Source organism: Taudactylus pleione, unplaced genomic scaffold (genome assembly GCF_031769625.1).
Source record: "Taudactylus pleione unplaced genomic scaffold, aTauple2 ptg000211l, whole genome shotgun sequence".
NCBI lineage: Eukaryota > Metazoa > Chordata > Amphibia > Anura > Myobatrachidae > Taudactylus > Taudactylus pleione.
This window is the reverse complement of record NW_028284613.1, coordinates 1,071,833-1,088,708: the sequence shown is the minus strand read 5'-3', so window position 1 is coordinate 1,088,708 and position 16,876 is coordinate 1,071,833. Positions and strand designations below refer to the sequence as shown.

The following is a 16,876-nucleotide window of genomic DNA, read 5'->3' as shown; positions in this document are numbered from 1 at the left end:
GTTAACAAGCCCAAGGCAGTAGCAGCATAGGAGAGAATGAAGACTGGTACACTGAAGAATCACACTCTCACACAGAGAAGGAAACAAGTGACCAAGAGAAGAAACCCAGAAAAGCCAGGTGCGTCAGGGTGAGTGCCCTGTGGACTTCGATGAAAGAGTTAACAAGGGTAAGTTTTACCATAACTCTCCTTTTCTTCTTCAGGGTCCATATGGCTCCACAGGGAGACTGAGGTTCTGAATTTGTTGTGGACCCGGGGTGGTGATAGAAGCAGACACAAATGAAAAAGTGGAGTTTTTAATAAGTGACTTGGAAGACATGGGAATGGCAAATAAAAAGTCCAGGTATAGCACTAAAGTGCACTTGATAAGTGTAGTGGGGGTTAATGGGAAATGTCCAGATAGTGACAGGCAGAAACAGTCCAGTAAACAAATATGGTAAGCTGTAACAGAGTGCAGATATGATGAGCTGTAACTGAATGCAGGAATGATGGAGCTGTAACGAGTGCAGGGATGGTAAGCTGAAACAAATGCAGGTTGAGGTAATGAAGTCCAGCTGGGAGTGAAGGGAGGCAAGTTGCAGGGAACAGCATGTTAAGGTACTCAAGCAGGTGAAAGGTATGTGGAGGGTGCAGGTTAAATCCAGCAGGCTGGAGCAGGCTAGTAGCGTAACAGACAGGCAGGTAAGGCACAGGTACTCTCTCTCAGCCACAGCTGAGAAACACGTTGCACTGGCAAGGAAGACAGGCTCTGGACCCTCCTAAATACTCAGTGCCACGCTGTGACTGGCTGGAATGAGCACATGACATACCAGGATTGGACAGCCGGAATCACATGGCCGCAGGCAAGATGGCGGCGCCCTTGCCAACGGAACGGAAACACCGCCAGACCTCACCAGGCCTAGTGACAATGTGCCCGCACAGAACCACGCGCAGCCAATGCCCCTCGCCAAATATCAGCACCGCTGCCACAGACCCCCCGCCATAACGAACTCACAGGTAATACCCGGTGACTACCATGCCGAGAAACCCTGGCCGTGACAGAGACAATGGGGATGCCCAAAGTAGTTCAAGGGCAGGGACGCTCCTGAGCTGAGGGGAGAACCCGGTGCCCGAAGGAAGCATCTTGAGAGGCAAAGGAAAAAAGGCATAAAACCTAAGAAAGGTGTGGACATAAGACCACGTGGCCACCTTGCATAGCAGTTCAGCAGAGGCGCCAAAACGGGCTGCCCACGAGGAACCCACAGGGCGAGTAGAATGAGCAGATACTGTAGCCGGCACAGGTAGGCCCATCTGAGTATAAGCCTGTAAGATAGACTCTGGCCAGATGGCTTTGCATGACATTTCGTTAGTTGGACATCCCTTCTTACGGAATCCATATAAGATGAAGAGGGAGTGCGATTTCCTGATGGCACTAGTACGGTCCACGAGGATTTTCAGAGCACGGACCAAAGAAGCCTCACCTGCCGAGAGGTCTGGTGAATGAAAGGCCGGGACCACAATTTCCTCATTAAGGTGGAAACGAGAACCCACCTTGGGAAGGAAGCACGGGCACATTCTAAGAACAGCCCTGTCCTGATGAAAGATTAAAAAGGGGGAGCGACATGAAAGTGCCCCTAAATCAGATACCATAGGGGCAGATGCTATAGCCAGAAGAAACAGGGTTTTCACAGTGAGCCACTTGACATCCACTGATTCCAGGGGTTCAAATGGAGGTTACTGAAGTGCGTGGAGAACCACTGTCAAATCCCACGGAGCCACAGGAGGGACAAAGGGAGGTTGTTAACATAGAACACCATGTAGGTGTGAACATCCGGTAGAGGAGCAATTCTGCGCTGGAACCAGATGGACAGAGTGGAGACCTGCACTTTCAGAAATGCCAGGCGGAGTCCGATCCAATCCAGCCTAAAGAAAGGCAAGGATTCTAGAAACCCTAAAAACCTGAAGGTCAGTTTCTAGTAACACACCACTGGAAATATGAATGCCACACACGTTGATAAATCCTGGCCGAGGCCGGTTAACGTGCACAGAGTATGGTCTAGACCACAGAGCTAGAAAATTCCTTAGCCCTTAGGAGCCGAGGGGGAGTCAGAGTGAGAAGTCTGTGTCTTCTGCCTCCCCAGATGATAATTCAGATTCTGACAGCTGGGTGGACTGGGAAGATAACACAGCACGCTTAGTAGGTTTACTAGGTAAGGGTCTCTCCTTTTGCAACATTTGTTGAAAGGCTGTAGAGGTATATGCCAGACTCTGCACTGAGGTAGAAAGTACGTCTACCCATGGGGGAGGCAAAGGAGTTGCAGGGAGTACCTCCTGTGGCTATGCCATAGGGAGAGTTACCACAGGGACCGCTAGGTGGTCTGCAATTTTTGCCAGCACCTGTGAAAAAGTAGCACAGGGTGGGTCCTAAGGAGAGGACACCGGGGCTGATGAGCACGGGGCAGTATAACAAGATGCACAAAAATCATCCTGAATGAGGTCCTCTGAAGCTAAGCCTGCTGAGCAGGACTTACATGACACCAGAGTGGGAGCAGCAAGTTGCTTGTTATTCTTGCCTCTGCCAGACATAGCTGCAAGAATAATGTAACACACAATCTGACACAGTGCAGTGAGTAACCCAGATGTATGTGTAATATGGCACAGTGTAGTGCGCAACAGCAATATATAAAGTATGTGATAGCCCTCACAAATATAGGGAGATGTGGGGTACAATGAATCCCCTACGCCTTAGTATGCCAGGGTTATAGAAGAATAAAGGGAAAAGTATAAGCTGACAGTAATAGGAAAAAAAGAAAATATACAGCATTACTAGCACAAGTCACATACAAATGCAGAATATACAATAAAACTGCAGTGGGCACTAAAATAAACTACACAGACCGCAGTGGCTGGTAGGATTTAGCGCTGTATAAACCTGGCCCTTGGGAGAGGTATACAAGGAGACTGGACCCAGTGTTCCCGGAGATCTGAATGCAGAAAATTGCTGCCTTGAGTCTCAGAGGGGGCGGAGGGTGAGGGAGGAGCAACTCAGGGAGCAGCAAGACCGCAGTGGTATGGCGCCCTGAGCTAGGCGAAAGGCTGCAGGGAGAGTGCCTTCTCCCCTACGCCGTCATTAACCACCGGGTCCCCTGGCTCTAATTGTGCTCTGCACCAGTGCTAGCAATGCCCTGGTAGTCTAGTGGAGTCCCAGACGAACCGGTGTCCACATCAGCGCGTCCGGTCTGTCTTCTGAGACAGGAGGCAAGACTGTGCATAGACGCAGGTCCCCGCCAGTGGGGATCCGCCTTACCTGTCCCCTTGAGTCCCAGCTGCAGTCTGGGTCCGGGGAGCCTTGTTAGCTAAGTCTCCCTTGGAGCCCCGCCGGGAGTGCCTAGCCGAGGGCTGGTGTCACGGCGCCGCAGAGGGGTGATGGAGCAGCAGTGCAGACGTCCAAAGGACTGTCTCGTGCTGCTGCTCAGTAGTAAAATAAAAAGTAAATAAAAATCAGCTTGGGCTACTCAATAGCAGCCCCGCTGTTAAAACGGCGATCCAGCACCTGCCTGACACCAATGAAACAGAGTTGCCCTCAGGCTGTGGGAGGGGTAAAGGTGGAAGAACCGGAGTATCCTGGGATTGAAAAGCTTTGCTGTTGGTGTTCGGTCCTCCAAGTCCAATCTACACCCCATTGTCTCCCCTGTGGAGCCCTATGGACCCTGCAGAGGAAATGTGAGGTAGCACAGAGAAAAACAAATGTTCTAGAGGTTAACACCACAGATATTTTTTTTTAACTCTGTATCTGAAAGTAAATAAGTGCAGCAAATGACAAATGATAAATTACTGGTGCACTTCTATCATTCTAAGAAAATAGTAGAATTAAATGTAGTATACCACTTCGAGTGCTGCAAATTACAAATTACAGAAGCGCACCTTGACTAAAATAACAGTAATACAGAGTGTTAGGAGACTAAAAAGTCTGAATATAGTAGATACTACTGATTATTACAGAGCCTACATACACAAAGATATATGGTAGAAACCAACATTCTGCCAGACTGTCTGCAGCAGCAAGTCCCTTACTGGCTCTATAATAAGCACAGCAAAAAGACAGGCAAAAACAGTGAAACACACAAAGCAGACCCTCTAACTAGTACTCTCCTTAAGCCTTGCTAAGATATAAAGGGGAGGGGGACAAAGTAGCAGGCAGACTCGTGCAGCTTGGAGTCTGCCCCGAAACAATAGAAAATATTTAGAAATCAAAGTAAAAAATAAATAATCACATGCTTAGTAGCAGGCTTAATGAACACCTGGCTCTATCAGGCACTTGACTTAAACTGGATAAGGTAGGCTTATAGAGTAGGGAGGAGCCTGCTCCAAATGTATTCAGATTTAAAGTGCCAGGCTCCACACACCACTGGCTATACCCCAGCGTAACTCCAGTGTCCGCCAGTGAATGAGACAAACAGGCTGCTTTTGCATTTAGCAAACTAATACTGTCCAGATTTGCTTTTACACTGTCTTGTTTTTGTTTTTTTTACAGAAGTTAGAGCACACCACTTTCCAACTATGAATCTCTCTGCACAATTTAAATCTGCCCCCTCAAGTACAAAGTGAATTAGCCAAAATGCACATTGCTCCTTTTTTTTTTTAGCTTCTAACTCTGAATCAGGCCCTTTATATGTAATATATGAAATGACAAAATAAAGACGCACAACATGACCATGTGCAATAGCAGCTAACCAATCAAAATATAGACATTCTATTAACACAATATAGTCTGCACTCACTTGTTCCATTTTCCTCTTTACGCCTTTTAGACTCTTGGGTCACTTCACGATCATTGTTAGAATGATCCTTTGGTGAAATAGGAGTAAGAAATAATACAATTAAAGTTACACAATAAAATAATTATACAATTAAATAACAGTGTTAGACAGTAATGAAAACGCTAATCGTATTTTGTTATTTAACTACTTAGTAGACTTAACTATTTTTTTGGCTTTATACCAGGAACAGTAACTATTTTCTTTCAGCTACAGGTTGTAAACTTCTTTCATTTTGAACCAACAAAGAACTGAAGAAAGAATTCCTGGGATCCTTTCGTTCACATCTGTGTTTAAAGTAGGGATGTGCAGGCTCGGATAGGTTCGAGTTTGCACGTGGAGTTCGGATTTTTCCCTCCAAAAAAACGGAACTCAGAACGAGGCAAAACGTCATCTTACATGGACGAACATCATCATTCCTGGTCTTTTGTCCAGGAATGATGATGTTCGTCCATGTAAGATGTCGTTTTGCCTCGTTCTGAGTTCCGTTTTTTTGGAGGGAAAAATCCGAACTCCACGTGCAAACTCGAACCTATCCGAGGCTGCACATCCCTAGTTTAAAGACCTTGATGTCAACTTCATTTAAAAAATAAAAACGAAGCTGCATTTTTTTGCACTACATTTATCAAGCTATATAATATATATGGAGTATAAAAGGTATCGGTGTGGGTCATTCTATATTACATAATAGTTACAGCGCATTTGTCTTTTCTTTTTTTTATTAGGATTAATCTGGGTACACACCAATGCAATTGTCATGCAAATCTTGTAGTGTCTATGCACCTATGATTGCATCTGAAGATCTAGTTTTATAGGAGAACTAAATGACACAGGACCAGTTAAACAAAAAAGGTGATACAGTGTAACAGATTTGTTAGAAAAGTGGTTTTCTATGGAGGATTGTACTGTGCTAATGCACTGTGACATAATGAATGCTAAAAGCAGGCAGATTCCCTTAATTGGAGAACCAGTGCAATACAGCAGCTGTTAAACCAGATAAAATAGAGAACAAACCCTTTTCCTTTCTTTTCTTTCTTTTTCCTCCTTTTTTTCTCTTTCCCGTGAACGCTCTCTTGATTTGTCCATTTCTTTCTTCTCTACCTCTCGCTCTTTGCTCTTGGATATTGGTGGGGTAGTGTGGTTAGTGTAGTGCTGTTGAATGAAGATATTGCAAAATTACAGCTTCACACTAGACAGACAAACATCAATCTGCAATCACTTGCTTCCTTGTGTTGCCCATTCCACTAAATTCCATTTGCGTGGTAAGAACAGTGTGGGAAAAAAGGGTCTATCATTGCCGTTCAAATAGTAATGTACAATCATTGAAAAGAACAGCATGCAATGTGTTGCTTCTATTAAAACACCATGGAAACTCCACACAAACTAAGTTATTATGTTGTTATGGCTAAAACTTGTTTCAAATGTAATTTCTTCAGCCAGTATAATGTAGGTAAACCGAAAAATACACAAGCTACCAAGTACATTGCTAGGGCATTCAGTTTCAGAATTTACTTTTCAGGATTGTTTTATAACTTACAAGATCTATGAATCTAAGGTAAACATCCTTTCAGTGTAACAGACACACAATGTTTCTGGGACAACACTGTCCTCAACCAGAAAAATTCAGTTTGACAGGTGCTTAAGGGAAGAGCAGCCTGAGCTATAATCAGTGCTGCTGAAGATCACCTTTAATAACTGGATTGTTTCCCAAACTCCATCTGTCTATAGTTATCTATAGCTATCCATATACACACACATACATACATCCAGCCGTTCTGGCCAAGGTGCCCACGAAAATAATATCAAACATAGTCCAAAATAATTTATCAACAGTCCTGTGAATACTGTTAATATACAGATCTACAGTGAGTATGTATATAATTTAAAGATAAAAGGTGCAACAAATAATCAATACCGTGTTTCCCCGATAATAAGACCTACCCCGAAAATAAGCCCTACCCTTAATTTTGTAACCCGGTCCAAATTAAGCCCTACCCCGAAAATAAGACCTACCTGAATCTCATTTTGAGCTGGGAACGCTGCAGAGACCAGCGTTCCCAGTCATGCAGTGCGCGGGTGACGTCATGACGTCACTCGTGCGCTGAGGATCCTGTGCGGCCGCACCTGCTGGATCATGTTAGATCCAGTCAGCACGCAAGTGAGAGCGACATCCTGGACGGCGGCGAGTCAGGTAAGTGCACTGCAATAAGGGACACTGCTACAGGGGGGGGGGCCTGCATAAGCGGCACTTCTACAAGGGGGCCTGCAAGGGGGGGGCCTGCATAAGGGTCACTTCTACAAGGGGGCCTTCAAGGGGGGGGCCTGCATAAGGGTCACTTCTACAAGGGGGCCTGCAAGGGGGGGGCCTGCATAAGGGTCACTTCTACAAGGGGGCCTGCAAGGGGGGGGCCTGCATAAGGGGCACTTGTACAAGGGGGCCTGCATAAGGGGCACTTGTACAAGGGGGCCTGCAAGGGGGGGGCCTGCATAAGGGGCACTGCTGTCAATGTTAATTAATATAAGACCTACCCGAAAATAAGCCCTATGGTATTTTTTTTTTGTTAAAAAAAGAACAAGACAGTGTCTTATTATCGGGGAAACACGGTAGTGTGAATAATTAAAGGTTATGTAAGATACCTACATTGTGCTGTAGGATTAACTGGAAAACTGGTGACAAGTCTGCTTTAAAAAAGTGTACTCCTCGCCTACACCATGTAGAGGCCACCATTCTGATAGGCATAAATTAAGTCTAGAAAAAGGCTGACTCCTCAATGAAAACGGGTATAAAAGTATGTTCTTAATTAATGGACATTTACATTTTACAAACACTAGGACGTAATTAAGTTTATTTAATATGAAAAAACATACTATTAAATAAACTTAATTACGTCCTTGAGACACAACTTTCTTTTCAGAGACCCATCTCCTATTATAAGTTTACCTCGTTTTCAATCACTCGTGGCTTTAACATACAGGGGACCATGCAGCGTTGCATTGACATTAATGGATTTATTGTAATATTTTAGCTCCCAGAAGACTTTCAGGATAATTATGTTAACTGTATACAGTAACAAATCGGTGCCATGGTGTTTGATGAACGAAATGCTGAACATCCATAGCAGATATCTGAAAAGTTTTACAAATTTTACTAAAATTACTAAATCTACTGGCACCACACTGCAGTATAACCACCAATATTGATAAGTGGCAGCATATATAAACATGTGTCCTGAAAGCTACTGTGATGCATGCTTACAATCTGGACAAAAACTATCCAATCATAATTGGAAATGTCAGGGAATGAAGAATATGACCGCTAATGGTTTACAAATAAATTACGTAATCCAGATGCTAAAAAAACCAAACGCAAGAATTGTATGTATATAAGTACTATATTGACATAAATACTCATAATAAAAAAAATCAGCTGTCAAACGAATGCTGGGTACACACTACACGATTTGTAGATGGAGCGATACATCGCGCTGTCTGTACAAACTGTGCAATGTGTCATCACAGGCTGCATTTAGCAGCATGGCATTGTTCATTGAATCGTTTCCATCTGTGGACACACGAAAAATGGCGTATGTCTGCAGTTCTCATGTCCACACTAATAGGCTCCAGTAATGGTGAGGGAGTCTTGTTGAGGGAGACAATGTAATAGCTGATCATCTTAATACTTATTTTTGTTCAGTATTCACTACTGAGAGAGGGGGCAAGGGGCCACAGTTAAGTGGCAGGTGTAATCAGAAAAATTAGGTAGGAACAAGCACATTTACAGAGAAGATCCTAACAGAACTCTCAAAACTGAAAGTGGATAAATCAATGGGGCCAGCTGGGATACATCCAAGGATACTAAAAGAGCTTAAAGGGTGCTGGTAACACCATTAACAGAATTATTCAACCAGTCATTAGCTACTGGAGTAATTCTATAGGACTGGAAAAGAGCAAACGTCCCACTGCACAAAAGTGGAAGCAAGGAAGAGGCAAGCAACTACCGACCAGTGGGCCTTACATCAGTAGTAGGGAAATTGATGGAAACACTCTTCAAATTATCTCAAATCCAGCAATTTGCAGGAACCCAAACAGCATGGATTTACTGTTGGGAGATCATGTCAAACAAATCTTATTGACTTTTTTGACTGGGTGACTAAGGAAATAGATAAAGGGGGGGGGGGGTGCATATATATTATATATATATATAGCGCATCTAGACTTTAGTAAGGCTTTTGACACTGTTTCACATCGCAGACTGTTAAATGAACTGGAAAGCATGAGATTGTTTCCTGTCCTGCAGCCTTGATCTTATCCAGAGAGTTGTAGTAAACGGAGTGCAGTCTCAAGTAGGAGATGTTACCAGTGGAGTACCTCAGGGATCTGTACTTGGATCAGTGCTTTTTAATATCTTTATTTGTGACATTGCAAATGGTATTGAAGGGAAACTACCACTTTTTGCAGATGACACAAAGGTATGCAACAGGATAGACACATCAGGAGGGGGTAAAACAAATGATTGATGATCTAGGTAGACTAGAGGAATGGTCAAGAACGTGGCAACTACAGTTTAATGGCAAAAAATGCAAGATTATGCACTTGGGTCTCAAACATCCAAAGGCTAAATTATAGTATTAATGGCACTATACTGGAAACTATTGAAGAGGAAAGGAATCTAGGAGTCACTATTTCAGGTGACTTAAAGGCAAGCAAACATTGTAACAAAGCACTGAGGAAGCCAAGCCAGATGCTTGGTTGCATAGGGAAAGGAATCAGTAGCAGAAAGAAAGAAGTGATATTACCACTGTATAGGTCATTGGTATGTCCTCATCTCAAATACGGTTTTCAGTTCTGGAGGCCATATCTCCAGAAGGATATTAATACATTAGAGACTGTACAAAGAAGAGCAACTAAAATGGTGCAAAGGTCTACACCACAAAACGTACCAGGAAAGACTAAAAGATCTTAATATGTATAGTTTGGAGCAGAGAAGGGAAAGGGGGGACATGACAGAAACGTTCAAATATATAAAAAGGTTTTAACAAGGTAAAGGAAGGAGACATTCTTCAAAGAAAGAGAAGTATTAGAACAAGAGGACATGTTCTAAAACTGGAGGGTTCAGGGAAAATTTGAGGAAAAATTACTTCACAGAAAGGGTAGTGGACAAGTGGAATAGCCTCCCATCAGAGGTGGTAGAGGCTAAGACAGTAGAGCAATTTAAACATGCATGGGATAGACATAAGGATATCCTTCAGAAGAAGGATCAATAAGGGTTGAGGTAACAATATGTTTAAAAATGGGGCAGACTAGATGGGCCAAGTGGTTCTTATCTGTCGTCAAATTCTATGTTTCTAAACTGAACTATTAAAAACATTATCATATAATCTTATTAACCGTAGGTACATCTGATTCAGCAGGTCCCTTAATGTCTATCACAGCCCAGTGATGCTCTCCTAGGGTCTGCCAGCAGCTTGATGTTAACACAACACATCTATGAAAAAAGGTTCTTCCTGGTACAAGCAAGGAGAGCATCATCAAAACACAAAAGATAAGTGAGGTGAAATGCTAGACCCAGGTAACTACCATACTGCAATTATGTATAATTTGTGGAATTTGAGCTCAAGCTAAACTTGCAGTTTTCAGTGAAATTAGCCTTTACAATGCATCATTAATAAAATTATTTAAAACTGGCTGGGATACCCGGTGTTGCCCGGGTTGAAGACTGACCCTGAAGTACATCTGAAGCCTTTATTTGTTTACATTGTCCTCTCCTATAAGCCCATTCCATTGATCCTGAAAAGTACCCCACTGTTTTGCCAACATCCATGCAAACAGTGGCGTAACTACCGTGGGTGCAAGGGGGGCGGCTGCTATGGTGCCCAACCTGCTTCTATGTGGCCCGCCGCCTCCCCTGCACCCAAACACTTAATGTGGGCCAGTCCGATCAGAGCCGCAAAGGGGGGCACGGGTAGAAGCGGTGTTGATTTGGTGCCGGCCAGCCAGCTGATTACACCAAATCTACATCTGCTGGCTGTTGAAGGCACACAGGGGAAGGTGAGAGGCTGCTGGAGGGGTCATAATGTGTAAGGGGCATTACTATATGGCATAATGTTTTAAGGAGCACTGCTATTGTTTGGAATAATGTGTTATATGGGGCACTATTATTTTTATATCATCAATGAAAGGAGATTGAAGGTGATGGGTAAAAACATTACTCAAAAACATTGGGCTGCAATGGAGTCAACATAAACCTCACACAATAGGTTACATGTAATCAGAACTATTATTTTTTTTTTTTTTTTTTTTAACAAAGTGCCCAATAAATGATTCAAAGCATAAATACAACAATTTTGCCATATATTTCTAAATGTGTATTCAAATGGTCTGGATGCACATTTTAATATTCAATTAACTATCAATAAAATGCTACAATAGTCTGCCCACATGACTAAACAGGAAGAATATACAGTATATACAAATTCCCACTCTCTAAAATACAAATCATACCCACTTATGGATGTATCAGCACCCTTAGTGGTGCTTAACCCAAACCTCCCTGGGGGGAGGCCTAACCTCAAGTCCCCCCGTGGCTTAAAGCTAAGACAAGTTGGCTTACCTTCGTTCGGGGAGCAGACTGTCGAGATTCCGGCGTTGGGATCTAGACGGGCGTCAGTATTTCGACGCCTGTCTTTAGTCCCGTGTTGGGATTTAGACAGACGGGTTCCCAGCTGTCGGTATATCAACTACATCCCGTGGCCACACCTCACAACATGCATAGCAGACATATCAGGATCATTAATCCCTATACCACTCATTCCCATTGTAAAGTCCAATGGGCTTTAAGAGTACAGATTTATTTTAACATTGTGCATGCAAAGTCAAACCAAGAAAGTTTCACGAAATGCTTTTAACGCGATTAACAAACCCTTAGTGTTGTTTAAAATAACATGGGGCTTAAAAGGATTTCTGAAACAGGAATGACCAGTTCTTCTAATTCAGCATTACCATGCAGACGAAGTACATCATGAATCCTCTTCCAGAAATAACTGAGGATAAGAATTGCACTGCTTTGGGGCAGAAGAGTGCAATCACAACTATCCTTGCACATTTCAGTACCAAAGCATTCAGCTCACATCTTATCACAAGCTGGCCAGACATGGACAGAGGCCACTGCTCGACCCATCCCATGCATAATTTAAACATAAAATTAGATAATCTGTTCACAGGACACTAAGGACACACTGCTGGACCTCTTCCAACTTAGACTATATTTTATAACATGCCCAATAACCAGATTCATTTTGAACAAACTAATTATGGCACCACATGCTACAATACTGCGGCTTGTGGTCAGATTCACTCTCATAGAAAGAGTGAAAATAACTTTTATACCATCCAGTTTTCCCTCTATGAAAAAACAGGTTTACTTATGTGTGCCTATTTTATTATTAGTATTTTAAATTCAGCACTGATGTTCGGATACACTGTCAAAACTTTTCCCCTACAAACTAGTCACTATTATTCTGTTACAGTTTCCACTGGTTCTGACTCACACTTTCGTGCTGAAACAAGTCACCGGAGTGACAGTGCCCAAAACCCTACAAAATGTTATATTTCCTTTAATGGCTTTAATAAGGACTGCTAGTAGGCCTGTGGTTTATCTCAGTGCTTCTTAAACCTTAAAGCTGGCCATACACTAGACCAACTTTCAGCCAACTAGTTGGCTGGTTGGAATGAAAATCTGGTAAGGTATGGGAGTAACCGATAATCAGCAATTTGCTCCCAAAAAAAAAAAAAAAAAAACACAGGCAAAAATGGTTGTTTAGACAAGTTGGTTAAATGTTTGATTTAAACAATTTGTTTAAAAAGTTTTTGCCCATTTTCTGAGGTTTGGGGGCAAATGGTTGATTGTCATTTGCTCCCAATACATTACCAAATTTTTAATCCAAAAAAATTAGTTTGGGAACCACTGCACTAGACCGTGTGCCGTGGCACCCTGGGGTGCCTCAGGGCACTTGCAAGGCTGCCTTGGGTTGGTGGTCCAGTATCAAATAAAATTATTTTTAGTCAGTGTGATGGGCAAAACCAGTGCTAATGGCTGCAAATCAAACAATATGTGGACAAAAAGAAGTGCAGTCCTGTCAACCACCACATAACTGAACCTAAAGGTGACATAAGCACAATTTATTTTATTTAATTTTTACTAAATTTCTCAATGAGAAACTTTTGGCCCAGGAGTGCCATGAAAAAAAATGCTGATAGTCTAGGGTGCAGTGATTTGAAAAGGTTTGGGAACCACTGGTCTAGTGTATGGGCCTAGCTTAAGTTTTCTCGGTTCTGTCTGTATAAGCAGGTATGAAAACTGACCAATCAAAATAGATTAACTCGCCAGTGCAGGATTAAAGAAATCCACAAAACAGCTTCTGCTTTTAGGATTAGTGCACTGCTCTATTATAGTAGGATGCAAAGTATTTTCTTACACATCTCTACACTATACCACTGCTTGCCATTTATTCTATCCAACTACACTCACTCGCAGTTCAATGCTTTATTTAAGGAAAAACATTGAAGACAATTAATATACTAATGAGAAGAAAAAACAAAACAAAAAAAAAAAAAAACAGGATTCCAGCACAATTTTTTTCTTAGCTCAACAGTAAATGAACATTGCATTGCCCAATGCTATTTACATGGAAACTTACAAAGCAAGGAAAGAGCGACAAGGAAAGTGGAAAGAGGAAGAAGGGATTGGAACGAGATGGGATCAAAGAGACAGGAAAAGTGCACGTTGCTTAATGTCATATGTAGAGTTCTGATGTCCATTTCAATATCAGGAGGGTCAAAATTGCCCTTTAAGGGGTTGAATCCTCGAACTTCAACAAGTGAATCCAATTAGAGGAGCATTCTGGAAAACTATATTAATGCCAACATTGTTAGTTCATACATAGAAATATGAATATTAATGCAAAGTGATCAATTTGGGGGAGGGGCAACCTCTAGTGCACTCTGATCAATACTTTTGTGGCATTAAGTACTTCTTAAGAAGATTCTTTGGAGACTGGAATATTAGTTGCGTCAGGAGCAAATAGTGGGCAATATTGAGACAGCCGACAGCCCCCAATATAGGTACAGTATGTATAAAAGTGCCCTTTACTGCAATACATTTGCAGCGAGGGCAGATATATTAAAGAATCTATGTAGCAGAGACCATATGGATGAAAGCACTGTAATATTTCAATCTAGAGTGTGCATCGTCTCCATTTCATGTCTATATAATGTGGGCAGTAGAGCGAAAATGCAGATGCTTGAAATAATGTGTAGGATCCAGAGTTTCTTCAGACACAGAGCCTTGAATGGGGGGGATTTTCTCTTGAAATGTACAGAGCGCCCAGAAACTCAATGTAGACCCAAAGCTTGTGTAGAGAAGGTTTTCCTGCATCTCCCAAAGTGGTTGAAATTCTCCCCACTCTCCATCTGGCCCACATGGAAGACACAAGGCTTTAGGAGCTAGAACTCAAAAGGCCAGGTGGTAAATTTGAGTTATAAATCTGCAGGGAAAGTAAGGAAATATCCTTACAGACCTACATGGGATGTGAGAGAATTGGTCATTTTGGAGCAAAGGCAAAATGTACACAGAATTTTGAGCTAATAGTTTCAGTGCCATAGATTTAGACCACAGGTTCTCAAACCTGGTCCTCGGGACCCCAAACAATATGAGATATGGTAAGAACTTACCCTTGTTATCTCTATTTCTACGAAGTCCATAGGGTTCCACAGGATACCTTGGGGTATAGGTGTGACGTCAGTCGCAGGGCACCAAAGAGTTAAGCTTTCAGCCTCCCAGGATGCACTAGGTCCCCCTCCTATACCCCGCCCCCGGGCCAAGGCACCTCAGTTAGTTACCAAGCCCTAGGCCGGAGGAGGAGAAGGAAGAGAGAGAACAAAGATCTGGACACATACAAGAATCACATTCTCACCAGAGGGAGACGGAAAACCGGTGACCAGAGCAAAGCCCATCTGCAGCACAGGTGCGACAGGGCGGGAGTCCTGTGGAACCCTATGGACTTCGTAGAAATAGAGATAACAAGGGTAAGTTCTTACCATATCTCATATTTTCTACTTCAGGGTCCATAGGGTATCCACATGATACCTTGGGGATGTCCCAAAGCAGTATCCTTTAAGGGTGGGGACGCTCCTGTGCAGAAAGGAGAATCCGCCGCAAGAAGGAAGCATCCTGAGAAGCAAATGTGTCAAACCTGTAATACCTCACGAAGGTATGGACAGAAGACCACGTAGCAGCCTTGCAGATCTGAACTGCCGAGGCACCACGTCGAGCTGCCCACGAAGGACCCACAGACCTAGTGGAATGAGCCTTCAGAGAAGGAGGGACCGGTAGGCCTTCATGAAGATAAGCTTCAGAAATAGCCATACGGATCCAGGCTGCCAAAGTTTGCTTTGAAGCAGGCCAACCCTTTTTACGGAAGCCATAGAGGACAAACAAAGCGTCCGACTTCCTAAACGAAGAAGTGCGGTCAACATAAGTCCTAAAGGCCCGCACAACGTCCAAAGAGGCCTCACCCATGGAAAGACCCGGTGAGTTAAAGGCCGGAACAACGATTTCCTCGTTAACATGAAACTGGGAAACAACTTTGGGAAGAAACTCGGGCCGAGTGCGGAGCACTGCCCTGTTCCCATGAAAAACCAAGAAAGGGGGTCTACAAGAAAGAGCCCCTAACTCAGAAACACGTCTGGCCGAAGCAATGGCCAGAAGGAAAACAGTCTTAGCTGTTAGCCATTTAATATCCACTGAGCCCAGTGGTTCAAACGGCGGTCCTTGGAGAGCCCTCAGGACCACAGCCAAATCCCAAGGCGCCACAGGTGGAACAAAGGGCGGCTGAATACGGAGAACACCTTGCATAAAGGTGCGCACATCCGGGATTGTAGCAATCCTACGGTGAAACCAGACCGATAGGGCCGAAACCTGTACCTTCAAAGAAGCAAGGCGAAGCCCATGATCTAGTCCCGCTTGCAGGAAGGCGAGAATCCGAGACAGACGAAACTCCCGCGGTGCATAACCTCTCGATCGACACCACTGGAAGATCGTATGCCACACGCGATGGTATATCCTCGCGGAAGACGGTTTCTGAGCTCGTAACATGGTACGCACCACAGAGCTGGGAAAACCCCCGGAACCTCAGCATGGCCGTCTCAACAGCCACGCCGTCAAAGACAGCCGAGTCAGGTCCGGGTGAAGGCAAGGACCCTGAGATAGAAGGTCCGGTCGTAGCGGCAACCGCAGAGGACTGTCCACGAACAGACCCTGAAGGTCTGAGAACCAGTGCCGTCTGGGCCACGCGGGAGCTATCAACAGGAGCGTCCCTCCTTCCTGTTTGAATTTCCGGATTACCCGTGGAAGAAGGGAGACCGGAGGGAACAGGTATGCGAACCGGAACGTCCACCGGACGGACAGAGCATCCACCAGAGACGCCCCTTCGTCTCTTGTGCGAGACCCGTACACCAGCAACTTGTTGTTGTGCCGGGACGCCATGAGGTCGATTTCTGGAAGACCCCACCTGTCCACCAGTAGTTGAAAAACGTCCGGGTGCAGGGACCATTCCCCTGGATGAACGTCCTGGCGACTTAGAAAGTCCGCCTCCCAATTTAGCACTCCCGGGATGAAGACCGCTGATATGGCCGGAAGATTGCGCTCCGCCCAAACCAGGATCCGAGAGACTTCTACGAGAGCCGCCCGACTTAGAGTTCCTCCTTGCCTGTTTATGTAAGCCACGGTGGTAGCGTTGTCCGACTGGACCTGCACCGGGTGACCCTGGAGAAACCGCTGTGCCTGCAGGAGAGCATTGAAGACCGCACGGAGTTCCAAGATATTTATTGGAAGCTCCGCTTCTGTCGGAGTCCACCTGCCCTGGAACAAGTGTGGACCCGAAACTGCTCCCCAGCCCCGAAGACTGGCGTCCGTTGTCAACAGGACCCAATTTGGAACCCAGAACGGACGTCCCTTGTTGAGGTGGGTCGTCTGTAACCACCACGCAAGGGACAGGCGAACCTCCGGGGTGAGCACAATCGTCT

The 16,876-nt window shown here is 44.2% G+C and overlaps 1 protein-coding gene across 1 annotated transcript in view; it reads right to left on the bottom strand.

Moving 5' to 3' along the window:
* Positions 1-16,876, bottom strand: part of THOC2 (THO complex subunit 2) — a 178,251-nt gene that overhangs the window by 16,205 nt on the left and 145,170 nt on the right. The window contains exons 34-35 of the mRNA XM_088478197.1: positions 5,810-5,947; positions 4,760-4,826 (exon numbers count right to left, since the gene is read on the bottom strand). Coding sequence (XP_088334323.1) covers positions 4,760-4,826; positions 5,810-5,947 — 205 coding nt within the window. The remainder of the gene's footprint in view (positions 1-4,759; positions 4,827-5,809; positions 5,948-16,876) is intronic.